This window comes from Peromyscus maniculatus, chromosome 6, assembly GCF_049852395.1.
Source record: "Peromyscus maniculatus bairdii isolate BWxNUB_F1_BW_parent chromosome 6, HU_Pman_BW_mat_3.1, whole genome shotgun sequence".
In the NCBI taxonomy this organism is placed as follows: Eukaryota; Metazoa; Chordata; class Mammalia; order Rodentia; family Cricetidae; genus Peromyscus; species Peromyscus maniculatus.
In genome coordinates, this window is record NC_134857.1 from 115,051,370 (window position 1) to 115,068,562 (window position 17,193).

General features: G+C 43.6%; 1 protein-coding gene across 4 annotated transcripts in view; it reads left to right on the forward strand.

Moving 5' to 3' along the window:
• Manba (mannosidase beta) overlaps positions 1-17,193 on the forward strand; it is a 91,854-nt gene that overhangs the window by 72,179 nt on the left and 2,482 nt on the right. For 3 of the 4 annotated variants that reach the window (XM_006970338.4, XM_042279974.2, XM_076575031.1), the window contains 3 exons: positions 10,995-11,139; positions 13,982-14,124; positions 14,952-15,209. In XM_006970338.4, coding sequence (XP_006970400.1) covers positions 10,995-11,139; positions 13,982-14,124; positions 14,952-15,209 — 546 coding nt within the window. Of the gene's footprint in view, positions 1-10,994; positions 11,140-12,775; positions 13,907-13,981; positions 14,125-14,951; positions 15,210-17,193 lie in introns of those variants that run through there. The other variant, XM_076575032.1, reaches the window with a different exon arrangement.

Consider the following 17,193-nt stretch of genomic DNA (forward strand, 5'->3'; position numbering starts at 1 on the left):
CACTTGCTTAGGTATAGAGCTGATTTACAAGGAAACCCAGTATTCAGCTTTGCTAGAAGCTGCCAGAAATTTTCCCAAAGTGGTTAAACAAAGCGACACTTTGTCTAACAGTGTTTTACAGTTCCAGCTGGCTTACTTTACTTCAGCAGCTGCTGGTGTCGGTCCTTAATTGTAGGAATTCTGGTGGGTATGCATCTTAAATGGCTTTAATATTCATTTGCTTGGTTTAAAAAAAAAAGACATTAGAGAGATGGGTCCGTGGTTAAGAGCACTGGCTGCTCTTCTAGAAGAACCACATTTGATTTTCCAGCACCTATATGGTGGCTCATAACTCCAGTTCCAGGGAATCTAATGCCCTCTTCTGGCCTCTGTGAGTACCAGGCACATGCATGGTACACAGACATACATGCAGGCAGAGCACCCATACATATCAAATAATTTTTTTTTTAAAAAGTGTGATTAAGCACATTTTCATTTATTTGTTAACTAGTTGGGTGGCTTTTATAGTGAAGTGTTTATTAAAGGTTTCTAATTATTTTTGATAGGTTTTCTCTCTTATTTTGTAGAAGTTCTTGACTACAGTTATCTCTTATCAGATATATGAATAATAGCTAGGAGTATTTCTCAGTGATACAGCACTTTCCTAATATGCTCTGGGTTCCATCCCAAGCACCACAGTAAAGTTAGGTGTGTGTGTGTGTGTGTGTGTGTGTGTGTGTGTGTGTGTGTGTGTGTGTGTTGGTGTGTGTATCACATTGAAGAGAATGAAAGAACAATTCCTAACATAGCACATGGCATGTATTAGAATCCTTTCTAGGCATCATGTGATTTAATAATCAGGCAATTAACAGTCTTCTAGGTGTCTACTAAATATCTGATACTTGGTCGCAAAATATTTTGAACCCTTTCTCATGAAATTCTAACATCTCCAGACATCATGTTGGCCATTTATATTGTTAAGTGGATTTTTGTTTATTTCTTTTTTATTTTGGCAATGTTGAGAGAATGAACATGCATGCTAGGCAAGCCTTCTATCACTGAACTACAGATGCAACCACTGTTTAATTTTATACCCGAGGAAATAGAGGTTCATAAGAGTAATTTTTTGCCTAAGAACTCAAGTCAATGACTAGAACCAAATTTCGGTTTTTAAATTATTTATAATATTCCACAACCTTACAGTTGAGAAAAGGGAAGTTGTACAACTATTGAGGCCTTTGGTCGACTTATTAATTTCCAGAACCTATTGGAATGCTGGAGAAGATGAAGCCAATAACTAGTTCTTTGGAAAGATCAACAAAATGAACAATGTTTAGATAGACTAGTCAAGTGAAGAGTCAAATGGCCAAATTAGGAATGGAAGAATTGTACCATTTGCCTTACAGAAATAGTACTTATTGTAAGGAAAAACTATAAACAACTGTGATAAGTAACATTAAGGAACTTAGAAGAAATGAATGTGTTACTAGTGAGACTGTGAAAATTGACTCAAGAAGAAGTAGAGTGTCTGAGTAGATCTTTCACAACTAATCAAGCCAGGTTCATCCCCACCCAATTTATGGTCATTTTAATTTATGATGAGCTTACCTCAATAAAATGTCATTATAAATAAAAGGTTATCTTTATTTTATCCTTTTGGGAATTATTATAAGTGGTATTGTTTATTTTATTGCACTTTAATGTTGTTTGTGGCTATTTCATAAAAATAAAACTGATATTTTATTTTGATCTTACATACTATGAACTTGAAAAACTAATTTCTTAGCTCTAACAGGATTCTCCTTTGTTCTTTAGGATATTCATATGTAAGGTCATGCCACGACAGACAGCAATAGTTTCACATCCTCTGTGCCCTTCTGGATGTCTGTTTTCATTTACTCACACAAATGCTCTGGCTGGGATGTCCAGTAGAGCACTGACTAGAAGTGTGCCAGATCCAGTTTCCCTCTGTTGCTGTGACAAACACTATGACAAACAGCCACTTAGGGGACAAAAGGGTTTGTTTGGTTGACACTTCCAGGCCACTGTATATCATTGAGTGAAGCCAGGGCAGGAATCAAGCAAGAACTTGAGGCAGAAACCATGTAGAAATGGTGCTTTCTGGCTCACTCTCTGCCTCACTCACAGCCTCGGGCTTAGTGAGTGAGCTTTCTTATACAGCATAGAAATACCTGCCTAGGGGTGGTATGACCACAATGGCTTGGGCTCTTCATCAATAAATAATAGATACAACCCCCACAGACAAGCTCCCAAAGGATAATCTGATCTAGACAATTCTTCAATCAAGGCTTTCCTCTCAGATGACTCTATGCTGTGTCAAGCTGACAATTAAGCTAACTAGGACAGCACCTAACCTACCGAGCATTATAGCTTAGCAATACAACAATATGTTGCAACACATCAATTGGTTGTGTTTGTAGCTTCATGGGAAGAATTTATTGTACCACACAGTGTTAGCATCAGAAAAAATAAAAAATAAAAATTTAAAATCAGAGGTTCAGTTTCTACTGAGTGCACATTGCTTTTCATCATTACAAAACTGAGGAATCGTAAACCAAACCATGGTTATCTGGAGACTAGCTGTACTTAGGAATATCGTTCAACAAAGAGGCACAAGAGTTGAACATTGAAAACTCCCAAAAAGCTGTTGAAAGGAATGAAATAATTAATACAATTCCCAGTGTCCGTAAATCAGAGGACTTAATTGTTAAGATGACAGTACTCTCTGAGTGGATCTACTGATTCAATGTCTGTCAACATTTCTACTACTTTTTTTTTGAGAAATGGGCAGGCAGATTCCATAATACATCTGGAAAATTCAAGATATCCTGAATAGTCAACACAGTTTTGAAAAAGAAGAATAGAATTAGAGAGTTTATACTTCCAATATTAAAACTCGCTGTAAAGCTACTGAAGCAAGAGAGTGTGTTATACATTCATTCAGTAGACTAGAAGCCTAGAAATAAATGTGATCTGTATGGTTAATTGAATTTTTTAAATTAAGTTTTTGTTTACTTCCAATTGACATATATAAACTTGTATATATTTATAGTATATAACACAATGCATATAAGCACTGTAATTGTTAATCTCAATTGTCAACTTTATGAGGTCTAGAATCATCTGGATATGGGCCTCTGGGTGTTTTTTGGTGAGGAATTATCTTGATTGGGTTCATCAAGGTGGGAAGCCATGTCTTGTGGGTGGTACTGTTTCCTGGGCTGGAATCCTAGGTTGTATAAATGGAGAGAGTGAGGCTGGTGCAAACATTCATCATTTCCCGCTTCTTGATGTTGGATGCATGTGACCATCTCTGCCTTAAGCTTCCGCTGCCCTAGCACAGTACACTGTGAACTAGAGCTGTGAGCCAAAGCAAATCCTTTCTCCCTTAATTGGCTTTTGCCACAGCAGAAAGGGAAGTGATTAGGCTACACATGGAATGGCAAAACATATGCACTATCTCACGTGTGTATCATTTTTTGAGCTAACAACACTGGATCTGCTTTCTTAGCATTTTTGAAATACGTGATATAATCTTACTAAGTTTTGATCTTGTTTTCTATGACAGATTTCTCAAATTTATTCTCCTAGCTGAATTGTGTATCAGCATTTCCTTCTCCCAGCCCCTGGTAGCCATTCTATTCTCTGCTTCCATGGGTCCAACTTTTCAAAACTGTACATGTAAGTGATTTTAAACATTATTCTTCTTTCTGCCGTTGGCTTCCATTCTAGTTAAGTTTCTATGGCTATGATAAAGCTTCGAGATCAAAAGCAACTTGAGGAGGACAGGGTGGATTTGCCTTTTACATACCAGTCAGTGCAGTCCACCATGAAGGGAAGTCAGGGTGGGAACCTAGAGGCAAGAACGAAAGCAGAGGTCATGGAGAAACACTGCTTGCTGGCTTGCTCCCTGTAGCTTGCTCAGCCTGTTTTTAAATACAATGCAGGACCACCTGCCTAGGGGTAGCCCACCCACAAGTGAACTGGGCCTTCCTACATCCATTACTAATCAAGAACATGACCCCAAAACGTGTCTACAGTCCAATCTAAAGGAGGTAATCCCTCAATTGAGATTCCCTCTTACCAGATACGTCTAGGTTTGTGCCAAGTTGACAAAGACTAACCAACACAGCTTGTTTACCTTAACACAACATCCCCAGGTTAACTAACACTGTCACAAAAATACACTTTTCTTTTTTCCATTGTATACATACCCTACATTTTCTTTACCTGTTTGTTTCTTGACAAGACACCTAGGCTGATTCTGTGTTTTGGCTGTTAAGAATAATACAACACAGAACATGAAATGTAGGTATCTTTTTGATAAACTAATATCATTTCTTTGGCATCTAAACCTGCTAGTGTATCTGTTGGACTGTAATGAAGCCCGATTTTAAAGTTTTTGAGGACCCTCTATAGTGTGTTCTAGTTTCCACTCCCAAGTCAATGATATGGTGGGAAGGACAGAATTTTCAACCGATGGTTCTGGAACAGAACCATGCAAAAGAGTGAATGTAGACTCCTACTTCACACCATGTGCCCTGGCCAGCGGGGTCTTCAACGGGGACCTAAAGGGAGGGCAGGTGAATGAGAGGGACAAGAGACACAAAGAATGAGAGCAAGACAGGACATCTGATCAAGCTCCAAAATTTTTTTTTACTCTCAAGGCATATATAGGTAGGCAAAGGGGGTTGAGAGCAGGAAGGGACTTAATTATGGGCTGTTTGGCCAGCAGGAAATGTTACTCTGAAGGTTATCTATCTACCCTTGTCAAGCTGCCTAATTGCCTAACTGCAGCTCATTCACCTGATATCTGAGAAGAGGTTCTGGTATCTGTGGGAAGAGGTTCTGGTGCTATGGAGACTTAAGCAAGGCCTAGATCTAAGAAAAGAGGAGAGAAGCCCAAATATGGCAGCATGTGTGTCAAGGGTCGCTTAGGCTTATGGCTCCCGTCACCATGTAAGATTAACCAAAATGAATCAAAGGCTTAAACAGAAGAGGCAAGGATAGAGAAGAGGATGTACATCTCACAAGGCAAATGGGACATGCTAAAGCATGCCTCTTCCAGGTACTCTGCTTGGATATGCGCTACCAAGATCCTGAGTGCTACCTTCCCTAGAACCTGGCTGATTCTAATTCCCAGGGTCTCCACTGTAGCTCCAGCTTCACTCTCAGTTCCAAGTGTGACCCTCCCAGGGCTGCTTCCAGGGACTCTGGCCTCCCAGCAGCGTGGCTGGTCTCCCCCAGGTTTCTTCGGAAACCTCACTGGCAGCCTCTATGACCCTGCAACTCTTGCATGATGCCTGCCTACCAAACTAGCCTCGCATGGGAGGTGACGAGGTCTGCTGCTGGCATGAGTTCATCTTGGGCCACTGGAGTCACAGGTGTCGTGGTTTCTGAATGCCCTACTGCCCTAGGCTGCCATGAGTAAGCAGAGCACCCCGTGAGTCCCTCCTCAGAAGACTCTTCCCTTGAAAGTCTCTGAACAAAGCTTGTACTTGTACATGACTGAGCCTGCAATGGGTGGGACCTCTTCCATATTGTTCCAGTAGAGTGCTCTTGGCTTGTTTTCCTCTCCTTGTACAGCTTTGACTGAAATATTATGCATATTCCTTTTCTGGTTAAGTTTCGGTTATTTTAAAACCTCACTTCTCTGCTCCTCCGTGTTCTGCCTCTGTACATCTGGCCTAAGCAGTGAGTGATGCCTTTGTCATGATCTAAATGGTACGCTGCCCTCTGCTTGATAAGCTAAGACCTCTCCCACGAAGTCTCAGGTATAGACAATGTGCATCCAAATTCTTTGCCACAGCACTGCTAATTCCTAACAGAACTCGCACTTCTCACTGAAGCCTCCTCAGTTTGGCCTTTGCTTTCCATGTTCCTATCAGCATTTTGATTTCTGAGTGTTGGTTAAGCGGTGGCGCTTGTGGCTGGCCGCTGCCTGGGGTGGCCAGGCCGACAGGAGAGTGCTGGATGCTGCGGGTGGCGTGGAAGAATCACGAGCCATGGTTACCTTTTTAGAGCTTTATTGGGAGAGGGAGGGAGGAAGGGAGAGAGAGAGAGAGAAAGAGAGAGAGAGAGAGAGAGAGAGAGAGAGAGAGAGAGAGAGAGAGAGAGAGAGAGAGAGAGAAACCGCACAGAGGACAGAGGGAATACGAGGAGAGAGAGTATGGAAAGAGGGAGAGACCCATGGAAGGGCATGCCCGCTTTTTAGGCTGGGACGCCATCGCAGGCTGGTGATGTAATAAGGACCCAATCCTTACACTGAGTCCCTACCAGAATTTTCCATTAAACTCTGCTTACTGCTTACTAGGTCCTCCCCCCCTCCTCCCCCCCAACACACACACCCAAGCCTATTCCCCTAAAACTTTCCTGAACTCTTTCTGCGAACGAGTTTGCAGTTCAATAGTTCCCCGTAGCATCTCTGCTATAGCAATGACTACCTGCTTCTTGGTGCCATTTTTCTTTTTTGCATTAGTTTTCCATCACAAGCCAATATCTAGGACAAAAACCTTAGGAAGAGAAAAGGGTTCTTTCAGTTTGAAGTTTTAAAGGTTTCAGTCTATGACTGTTTGGGCTATTGCATTGGGCCTGTGGTAGCCCTTCATGGCAGGTACTCACCAAATTAAAGTGCTTACCTTAAGACCAGGAAGTGAAAGTCAGGGGTTCCACAGTTCTCTTTGAGGGAATACCCTCTAATGGTACTAAGACCTCTTGTGGTGATATTTTATTTGTACTGAAATGTGATTTTAATTTTATGTTAATAAATAAAGTTGCCCTGGGGTCAGAGCTATTAGAGCCATAGCAAGAGCATGGTGGTTAGAAGAGCTAGGTAGATTTCTGTGTGTTCAGGGATACAGCCAGTATTGGAGACATATGCCTTTAAGACCTGGAGGGCGGTACTTACAGGCAGTGATGAGGCAGTCATGTAGTTGGGTTTAGAACCAATGAGAAGGCAGAACAGAAAGACTATTTAAACACAGACAAACAGGAAGTAGCTCTCTCTCGGGGAAGCTAGGAGCACAGCAGGAGGTAAGATTTTATCTCTGAGCTCTGACCTCTCGGCTTTCTCTTTTACATTGGCTCTGTGTTTCTTATTTTAAAAAGACGATTGGTTACATCTACAACCTCTATTAATCTTTTTGTCTTAAAATTTCTAACAGCTGTCTAGTATCAAGTTGGGGGACCAAACCTCTAAACACCTAAGTTGTTTATCTAAGCCACACAATGAGTCTTAAACGTTATTCCTAACCTGCGAAAACTGGTTTGGGTAAAGTCAGATTCATGTTACTGGCTTGGCACTATCTGAATTTAGGACGTGCTACCCTGTGTTAGAGCCTGAAGTGCTCAAAAGTCTTAGTTATCCGCTGCCATGTTGATTTCATGTATGATGGGCTCCTAGGCAGAGACTGGTGTAGATTCCTTTCAGAAAGCAAGGCTGAAAGATCTACCAACCAGGGGCTGGAGAGATGGCTCAGCAGTTAAGAGCGCTTGTCGCTCTTGCAGAGGACCTGGGTTTGATTGCCAGCACCCACATGGTGGTTCACAACCATCTGTAACTCCAGTTCCAGGAGATCTGACACCCTCTCTGACCTCTGCAGGCACCAAGCATACATGCAGGCCAAACACTCACACACAGAATAAAAATGAATAAACCTAATAAAAATTAAAAATAAAGATTTTTGAATTGTAACATATGCTAATGAGATTGAAAAGTATTTAGAGCCGGGTGAACAATTTGGACCTCGTTAGATTTTTTTTTCTTCTGCCTGAAAAATAAAAACTGATCTCTCCTACATAAAGAGAAAAGGCATGCTAGGTCCATCAAAGGTAAGGAAAACACCTAGCTGTGGCTCATTTTAGAGTCAATCAAGCATAAGCCACTCCTTTTCAGTATTTCATAGCTTTGTCCCGAAAGTTTTGTCTCTGCCTGAAATAGGTGATTTCTCTACTCACTTTAGCATGTGGTGGTGCCTGGGATTACGCATTGTCCTGGTGTTCGCTTTTCTCTTAATTTATAAATCTAGATCTAAGGAATGTAGCTTCTACCCCAGCTGCCTCGAATGGTCCACTTCTTCCACACTGGAACTCATGAATCGAGACTGACTCTGGTCTCCGGGCTATTCTCAGAGTGTCCCATGCTTCTTAACCTCGTTGGTATGTGAGGAATGGTCAGTCCAGCCTTTGTGGATACTTTGGGTCCTGGGTGTTTGGGATCTTGAGTTGTTTCTCCGAGGCATAATGGAGACTTCCTGCACTCCTGGTGAACCCTTCATACATAGTCCATGAAACAATGAGTGATTCACGAATCTCAGGGTAAGAAGAGACTTCTGGTCAGTCAGAGCATTGGACGTGTGAGCTACATTGGCAGGGGCGTTAACTGGTATTGTCCCCACAGATCACATGTAGCGTGGTTGTAAAGGTATTATTTGGAGATTCGATGATTTAAGTAGATTTAGATATTATTGGGAAATCTTGAAACCAAATGGGTTACTTTCCATGCTGATGAAAGGTTAAATCTTTTTATTTTTATTTTTTTTGTGTGTGTTCATGTGTGTATGGTATGCATGTATGTATGTGTGTTCCTGTGTATGTGGGTGCATGTGGGTGCGTGACTGAAGTTGACATTGTGTTTTCCTCCATTGCTGTCTACTTTATCGACACAGGTCTCTTGCTAAACCCAGAGCTCACCAGCTCCAGCTTGCTTTGGAGATCCCCTGTTTCTGTTCCCCAGTGCTAGGATTACTGGCAGCTGACACACTTTCCCGCATTGGCCTGGGCACAAGGGATCCGAACTTCAGTAGGCACGGCACATGCTTTCTCCGCTGCGCCATCCCTGTCCCCGAGGCATCAGTTGAGTGTAGACGGATATTTAGTGCAGACCCCAGACCCGACACGCCCTCCCCATCTATCTCCACTAAGATTGCACTTCTTGGCTGCATCTCTTCACAGAAGAACATTCTAGAAATTGCTCTACTAAGTTGATTTGGTACAGTAACTCAATACACATGCAGATGCTGACTCCATGGACCCAGATTCTCTGTGCATGGGTATCAAGCTCTCAAAGCAGATAAATCCTGCTCTGTTTAGTTCAGACAAGAATGGTATTTTTTTTAAACAAGGAACTTGACTAGAGATCCTGAGTCAAATTGCAGATTAGCTTGACTGACAGAAAAATTCCTTGGTCTACTTTTTTATTTCACCCCCTCTGAGATATATTTAGACCAACACATTCCAAGTGTCCACTGTGGCCATTCTGAGCTGTCACCAGGCTGCTTGCTGCAGAGATTTTTTTTTTTTAACTGTCCTATGGCACACTTCTGGCTGTCATTGCTGTAGTCTCAGCAAGCTGGCTCAGAATGAGATGGCTGTGTCTTCAGCAGCTCAACAAACAGCATTCTTTAATAGCTTCACCAACTCTGTGGGTGTCTCCCTAGATCCTTCTAGCCTGCCCTCGCCCCTTCTCTGCTCAGAAATCCTAGTGACATTTTGGAAATGCAAGCTGGCTGCATTCCTCTTTCCCCTGGTAGCATCCCAGGACTTCAGTAGCTTTTAGGATACATGCTTTCCATGGCTTCTCTAGTCAGAATTTGAATTTCTACTAGGTTCTTCCACTGCCCCAGGCCTTCTCTGATCAGGCCACCTTAGCCTGCCTTCTGTTCTCAGCCAGTCCGCACACAGGCATGCACATGCACACACACACACACACACACACACACACACACACACACACACACACACACACAGACAGACATTGTTCTCTCTAGCTGGAAGGTTCTGCTTTATTCTCTTAGGACAGCCCTTATTTTTCTACTAAGTCCTTTTGCTGTACCACAGAGACTCATCTCATTGGCCTGTCTTCTATACAAGGCAGGAAATGCCACGAGGGTAGGATATATCCTCTTTTTTGCTTGGATAAGAGGTTTAAAACATCATGAACATATAATATGTACTGTCAATACTCACTATTTATTGGATGGCCGTGACTTCACCCTTCCAGAAATGTGTGTCTGACTCACCTGAGCAGTAACCTCATTGTTCCTTTCTCCCCATCCAGCCTACCACTGTCTAAAAGCTCTTTCTTCATCTCAGAGTTGTTGTTTATAGAAGTGACCTGCACTTAGTTTTCTAGTGTCTAGGAATGTTTCTTTTTCCCTTTCTGGGGTTACACCCTGTTCTAAGGCCTCCCTGTTCTCTGAGTGAAATCTTGCTCTGACCATCTCTCCAGGCTCTCTGACTACCCATGAGCCCCTCCTGAGCAGAACTCCAGCTAAGGCCACAGGTACAGTGTCAGTAAAAGCAGCAGTAAGTAGGAGGGATTTTCCAGAGATGATGGCGGGAAGTAAGGACCTGCCTCTTGCACAAGAACTAGCTGCTCTTTATTTGTTGGTATAATACCATCTGTCCCGCTCTCATGAAGAAGTGAGAATCGTAAGAAATTGTAGGTTAATTATCAAAAGCCATAATGTGAAAAGTTAGTGTAACTAGAAAATAGAGATTGGATAATTTACTCGTAACAACGTTGTTTTTCTTACATTTTTTTTTCTAATAAATTTTTTTTTCTTTTTAAAGCTATGACTGTATTTGTAAAATCTGATGTTGCAAAACAACCTGATGTTTGACTATATGCAGGATTTGTTCTGGAACAACAGCTTTTGTTTTCTGTCATTGCCTACATCATTACTGGCTTTTATACCATCCGATTTCCTTTGTCACCTGCTGTTATAACAAAAAACAAACAAAGAACAACAACAAAACAAGCCCTCACCTCCAACCCACTGTTGAGACAACAGTTTCTCTCATGCCTAGATTTCTCTCTAGCTCTAGATTTAATAAAAATAACCTATCCCTACTACTAGTCCAACTCTAGTTTATCCAATTTACTCTAAAAAATGAGCAAGAAAGCAAACAAACCACCTCAAACCTGTAATTTCTGAAATCTAGACCGCCTCCATCAAACAATAACACCTGTGTGTGAACACCTCTCGCATCAGGTGATGCAGGCCCAGTGTGTCAAAACAGAAACTGAATTCTACATGCGCAGCCGCAGCGAGATAGTGGATGGAAAAGGCCACACCATGGGGGCTCTTTATTGGCAGCTGAACGATATCTGGCAGGCTCCTTCCTGGGCCTCTCTTGGTAAGTGTTTCTTTGTGTGAGAGAAATCAATGCCTGTGTGGAGAGGGACTGGGAAAGCACAGAGCCTGAAGAATCAGATTACCCCAAGGAGAGCTGGGCCAAAGAGGCTATTCCCTGAACCTTCTGTGAACTCCTCACCCAGCTGCCCCTATGAGTCTTTCCATGAGCCCTGCTGTGCTGGCCAGAGCAGCCTGGTGAGGGGTGCGTTCAGGTACAGGGATCCCAGGTGTGATGTGGGGTGGAGTGGCGTCTGTGTGCATCTGCACGTGTGCTGGTGAGTGTGTGAGTGTGTGAGTGTGTTTTTTTCATTGAGCCTAGAGCTCTTGAGCTCATGGATTCAGCTGGTCGGCCAGCCAGCCCTGAGGAACCCCAGTCGCTGCCTTCCCAGTACCGGGTATGCTGGTGTGCCCAGGCTTCTACGTGGGTGCTGAGCACCTGAACTTGCATGGCGAGCAATTTACCAACTGAGCCATCTCCCCAGTCCCCATTGCATTGCATTTAACCTATTTAAGAGGGTTTTTCAAGGCCCAAAGGGCACTCACTGATCTTGAGAATTCTGCCAAGCAGAAGATTGGTTCATGTATATGTCAAAGTGTCCCATTCGCTGACTCTGACTTAAGTCTATAAAATCCCCGTTATAGGCTCTGTTTGTGTCTTGGAAAAGGTAGTGGGTCAGAAATGCAAGTCGGAAAGGTTGCCAGCTGAACCATTTCAACTAGCAATGGTTATATGACCGGAATGGAATTTGTGTCTTCGTCTATTTTTGTACCTTTAAAAAAAAATGAAGGAGTCATAATGGGTCTCTGACCTCCAGAAGAGGAAACAATGGGATGCTGTGAGGCGAAAGAGTGATGTGGCCATCGTGCAGTCTCCCCACTCTGGTGGCGGTCATACTTGAGACTGTAGTTACCTCATGAGCCATCTCCCACTCGCAGAACACTTGCCCAGGAGAAACCCACGGGACTGGCCTCTGCATACCCCGCGGCTCCCACCAACTGCTGTTTTAAGAAAGCAGGAACCATTGGGAATGAAATGCTAAGACTTGGAATTTTGCAAACCTTGGAAGACTTTGGTTTTTATCTTTCTTCCGCCTCCACAGCTTGCACCGCACATTGCGTTAGCACCTCCCGGTCTCTGTCTCTCCCCTGGAGACGGCTGCGTGCCAATGTGCTCCAGGCTCTGTCCTAGGAGCCCTACAGCACAGCATCCCTGAAGTGCTGTGATCTGGTTTTAAGTAAGAGAGCAGCCCGTGGAGGTTAGGCAGCAAGCTCAATGTCCTGTGGCCCAGAAAGCATCGGAGACTGACTGAATCACTCCAGTTTTGTTTCTTTAAGCACAGCCTATTAATCAGTCCACTGTCTTTGATTTATTGCTTTGAAGTGGCTTAGTCACCAAATTGCTTTATAATTGACATGAAAAAAATGAACAATCAGGATGTTTTCCTAAAAATTGTGCAGCTGGAAAAATTGTTATCTGTTTAGTTAATTAAACTCTTTACATCATTTCTCTCTCCTCCAAATAGTAGCTAACAATATTTTCTAGAAAGTTCACTCCCTATTTTAGCAAAATTAAAATTTACTTTATACATCGACTTCCTTGAGAAGGTTTTCCCCACCTTTTTCTCTCTGTCTTCCAGCCTCCAGAAATGATTCTTTATCAGGGAGAATCTTCATTCTCCGACAGATATTGAGAGAGGAAGATAGCAAAAGATGGAGTGTGGAGCTGTGGTGGTTTGCATGAGAAATGTCCCCCATTAGCAGCACTGTTTGGGGAGGTTACAGAACCTTCAGGAGGAGTAACCTTGATGGGGAACTATGTCACCGGAGGTGGGGCCTAGAGGGTTTATAGCCTTGTCCCACTTCCTGCTTCTTCTCTCTGCTTCCTGTGCAGCTAAAACGTGACCAGTCAGCTCCTGCCACCATGCCATGCCTTTCCTGCACTCTAGACTCTTTCTGGAACCTTAAGCCAAACCAAATCCTTTCTTTTGTAAGTTGCTTTTGGTGGTGGTATTTTTAACAGCAATTCCAATCAGTACAGGAGGTTTAGCCTGCTGGACATCTGAATGTGGCACGGAATTCTACAAAGGCTTACAACTTTGCATTGTGTTTGAGGGGGTATTATTACTTGCCATGGATCTGGGTGTTTAGTCTGACTCTGAAAGCCATTTTTGTGTAGTGGCTGTTTCGCTTTGCTTAGGAGATTTTGTACCTGTGGGAAAGGAGACCAGTCTAGATATTTCTTATGAATGAAAATTAGCAACAAGCATCCACTCCTGGTGCTGATGATTTCCTCCTTTATGTGTGTGTAGTAAAAAAGAACAATGGTAGCCAGCACACTGGTGCACCTTGTAATTGCAACATGCAGGAGGCTCAAAGTTGGAAGATCCAGGGTTTAAGTCTACTGCCCGCAGCATGTTTCATTCAAGTACTTCCCTCTTTCTTCCCGTGGGAAGTAAGCAGTCACTACCTGCCTTCGTCTTTCTAATGTTGCGAGGTTGACGTGAAAGTCTCCAGAATTGTTGTGCAGAGCCCCCAGCACACTGAGTTCCACCTAATACAGACTCCCTCACATGTGTGCTTCACAAAATTCTGACAAGCCGGGCGGTGGTGGCGCACGCCTTTAATCCCAGCACTCGGGAGGCAGAGGCAGGCAGATCTCTGTGAGTTCGAGGCCAGCCTGGTCTACAGAGTGAGTTCCAGGACAGGCACCAAAACTACACAGAGAAACCCTGTCTTGAAAAAGAAAAAAAAAAAAAATTCTGACCAGCCATGCTAGCTGCGCACACGGAGCCTGGCCTGACCGCTCGTTCCCGGTGTCCCCTGCCTCTCTTGGCTATTTTCAGAGTATGGAGGAAAATGGAAAATGCTGCATTACTTTGCTCGGCGATTCTTTGCTCCGCTGCTGCCGGTCGGTTTTGAAGATAAAGGAGTGTTTTATGTCTACGGTGTGTCAGATCTTCACAGAGACTACAACACACAGCTCACCGTGAGTTACTTGTGTGTGTGTGTGTGTGTGTGTGTGTAAGGCTGAGGGGGACTTTTAGATGACTTCTTTAATTGTTTGGAATACTCTTGGGGCCATATCAGAAAGCTTCTAGTGTTTGTAGCATAAACCGGGCTGTGTAGGCACACAGTGTTCAGGCTAACATCTGCTATGTATTACATAACCTGAGCAAATCTGTTATCGTCTTGGGGATTCAGTTCCTTCAACTGTCAGATAATACTAGTCTGTCTCCTTTAGATGACAAAAAAAAAAAAAAAAGGAATAGAAGAATTACATGAGGAACTGTGTAAACTTCAAAGTGCTAAGTAAATGTAAGAGTATAACTGTGAGAAGCTGGTACTAGTCCAAATTTCACAAAAGAAGTAGTGTAAAGGTTGTGGTAAGGCTGCAATCAGTAAAACTATCTGAAATAGGTATATAGAAAAATGAACCGTGTCTTAAGTTCAAGTAAAAAGAAAGACTTAGAGACCCTTGGAGGTCTACAGTTTAGATGATGCCGCTAACTCTAGAAATAGGTCCTGTCTGTAGAAAACCAGCAACGTGCTTCCTGGGTACTGGGCTGACAATGGGTTGTTCCCATTTTCAGTTCTCATGACAGGCAGTAAAGTTTTCAATGGAGTTCTCCTCGTGACGAAATGGATTCTGGGAAGCGGAGTAATTAGTGACTTGGCTAGAACTTAAGGGCTGGGATGAGAACTCGGGTTTACAGTCAACCAGTTCTACTGCCCTGCTCTTGGGCCAATATTACTCTCTAATTAGAAAAACAAAGCAGTAAGCAAGAATGTCCGTTGTCACTCTTTCGTCCCTAGGTGAGGCTCTACAACTGGAGATCCCTGGAGCCTTTGTGCTCTCTTGTGACTTCATCTACTGTGATTAAAGCTGGGCAGGCTGTGGTTCTCTACGAGAAGCCGGTGCTGGAACTGCTGGGGAGATGTGGGGATTGTACGAGGGAAACCTGTGTGATTTCCTTCCACCTCTCAACTGACAGTGACCTCTTCAGCCCAACCAACTATCACTTCCTGTCCTCCCTGAAGGATGCCAAAGGGCTGGCCAGGGCCAACATCACCGTAAGTGTCTCTTGTCTGGGGTCCCAGTGGCCGATGGGGTGGCCTGGTCATCTCCACTTCCCTCTTAGTGCTCGTAACCGGAGGCCTGAGGACGGCTCCTCTCCTCCTGCTGGGTGCTAAGACTAAGTCATCTTTATTTCTGCTTCAGGATTTGTTTGTGATCGGTTTCTGCCACCTGTGCTGTCCTGTCACCTTTCCCTGGTGAGGCCGGTATGGTGGAGAGAGGTGGCATAAGCCACCTACACAGATTGTGTCTCCACTGGGTTCCAGGCTGTGCTCTGGGGTGCTGCTGCTCAAGCTCTGGCTTCCCCAGCTCCCCTGAAGTGCTGTGATCTCGTTTTGCCAGTGAGAAAGCCGTCCACCCAGGGCTGGGCAGCAAGCTCCATGTCCTGTGGCCCAGGAAGCGTTGCGGGTTAGCCGAGTCACTCCAGTTTTGACTCTTTAAGTTTATTAATCACTTTGCTGCCTTTGAGTCACAGTTTCAAAGTCACTTAATCACTGAGTCTCTTTATAATTGGCAAAGGAAAAAAAGGGTAATCAGGATGTTTTTCTCAAAATGATGCAGCTGGTAAACTTGGCACCTGTCTAGCTGATTGAATACCTTTCCTTCCTCTTCTTCCTCCATGTAAAACCTGACATTATTTTTCTAGAAAGTTTCCATCTCTATTTCAGCCAAATTTAAATTTACTTTATTGAGATTTTTAAAATTGGCTTTAGAAATGATAATATAAAAACACCTAATTTTTTTTTTCAAAAGTTGAAACAACCGAAAACATACCTTCTTTCAAATTTAATAGTGACATATTCACGCAACCAAGTCTAAGTACTCCGGAAACACTGAGGTAGAATGGAGATAAGAAAGTTGGCATATGCTTATGTCATTTTTTTTTTTTTTTAACAGCAAAGCAGAGAAATAACCTCTGGTGGTTTCATGAGAAAATTAAAGCTTGCCTGTTGGAACTTTTGGTTCCCTGGTGGCGAATCTATTTGGGGAGGTTTCAGAGGTGCGGCCTTCTAGGAGGAAGTTTGTCGCTGGAGGCGGGCTTTGAGACTTTAAAGCCTCAGGACACTTCCAGTTTGTTCTCCGCGCTTTGTGCTTGTGGTTCAAGATATGAGGCCCCTGCCTCTGTTCCTGCTGCTGTGCCAGCCGCTTGCCGCCAGGCCTCTGCTCTGCCCTCATGGAACCTTAAGGCTCTTCTGTATGTTATCTTGGGCATAGTGTTTTATCACAGCCACAGAAGAGCCTCCAAGGTGCCACCAGAGCAAAGACAACTGAATAACGCACCCATTCACACTCTATCAACTTAGGACTTGGAAATCAAATTGGTTTGTTGTTGTTGAGGAGGTGGCTCAGTTGCTAGGGTGACAGCAAACATGAAGACCTGAGTTTGATCCCCAGAAACCGAGTCAAAAGCCAGCTGTGGCAGCTTGATCCTGTAATCCCAGCGTTGGAGAGGCAGAGACAGGGAGGATTCCTGGGGCTTGCTTGCCAGCCAGCCTAGCTGAATTGGAGAGCTCTAGCCTCGGTGAAAGACCTTGTTGTGTGTGGAGGCCCATAAAGGTTTCCTAGTGAGATCTGAGCTTGCTTTACCCAGCAGAGCTGCATTAGAAGATTGCTTGACCCTGTGCATAGTTTCTAGGTAATCGGAAGGGTCTACACTTGGCTGAGCTAGGGGGAGGTCTTTTGCTCCATCCCTTGGCATTCCTATAAATAGCCCTTTAGAAGAGACAGAAGGGGTTGGTGGATAAGGATCCAGGCTCTCCCAAGGCTATCCTGTGTTTCTGTTTCTCTCTCCTCTATCCTTTTATCTAAATCTCTTATCCCTCACTCCTCAAGCGTACCCTGGGGTAAAATGTGGGAGCTGGTCTCCCAGCTGGCCCTCCACAGTTATGGAATAATCTTTTTGTACACTATGAAGATGTATCATTCTGATTGGTTTAATAAAAGCTGAATGGCCAATAGCTAGGCAGGATTTTTAGGCAC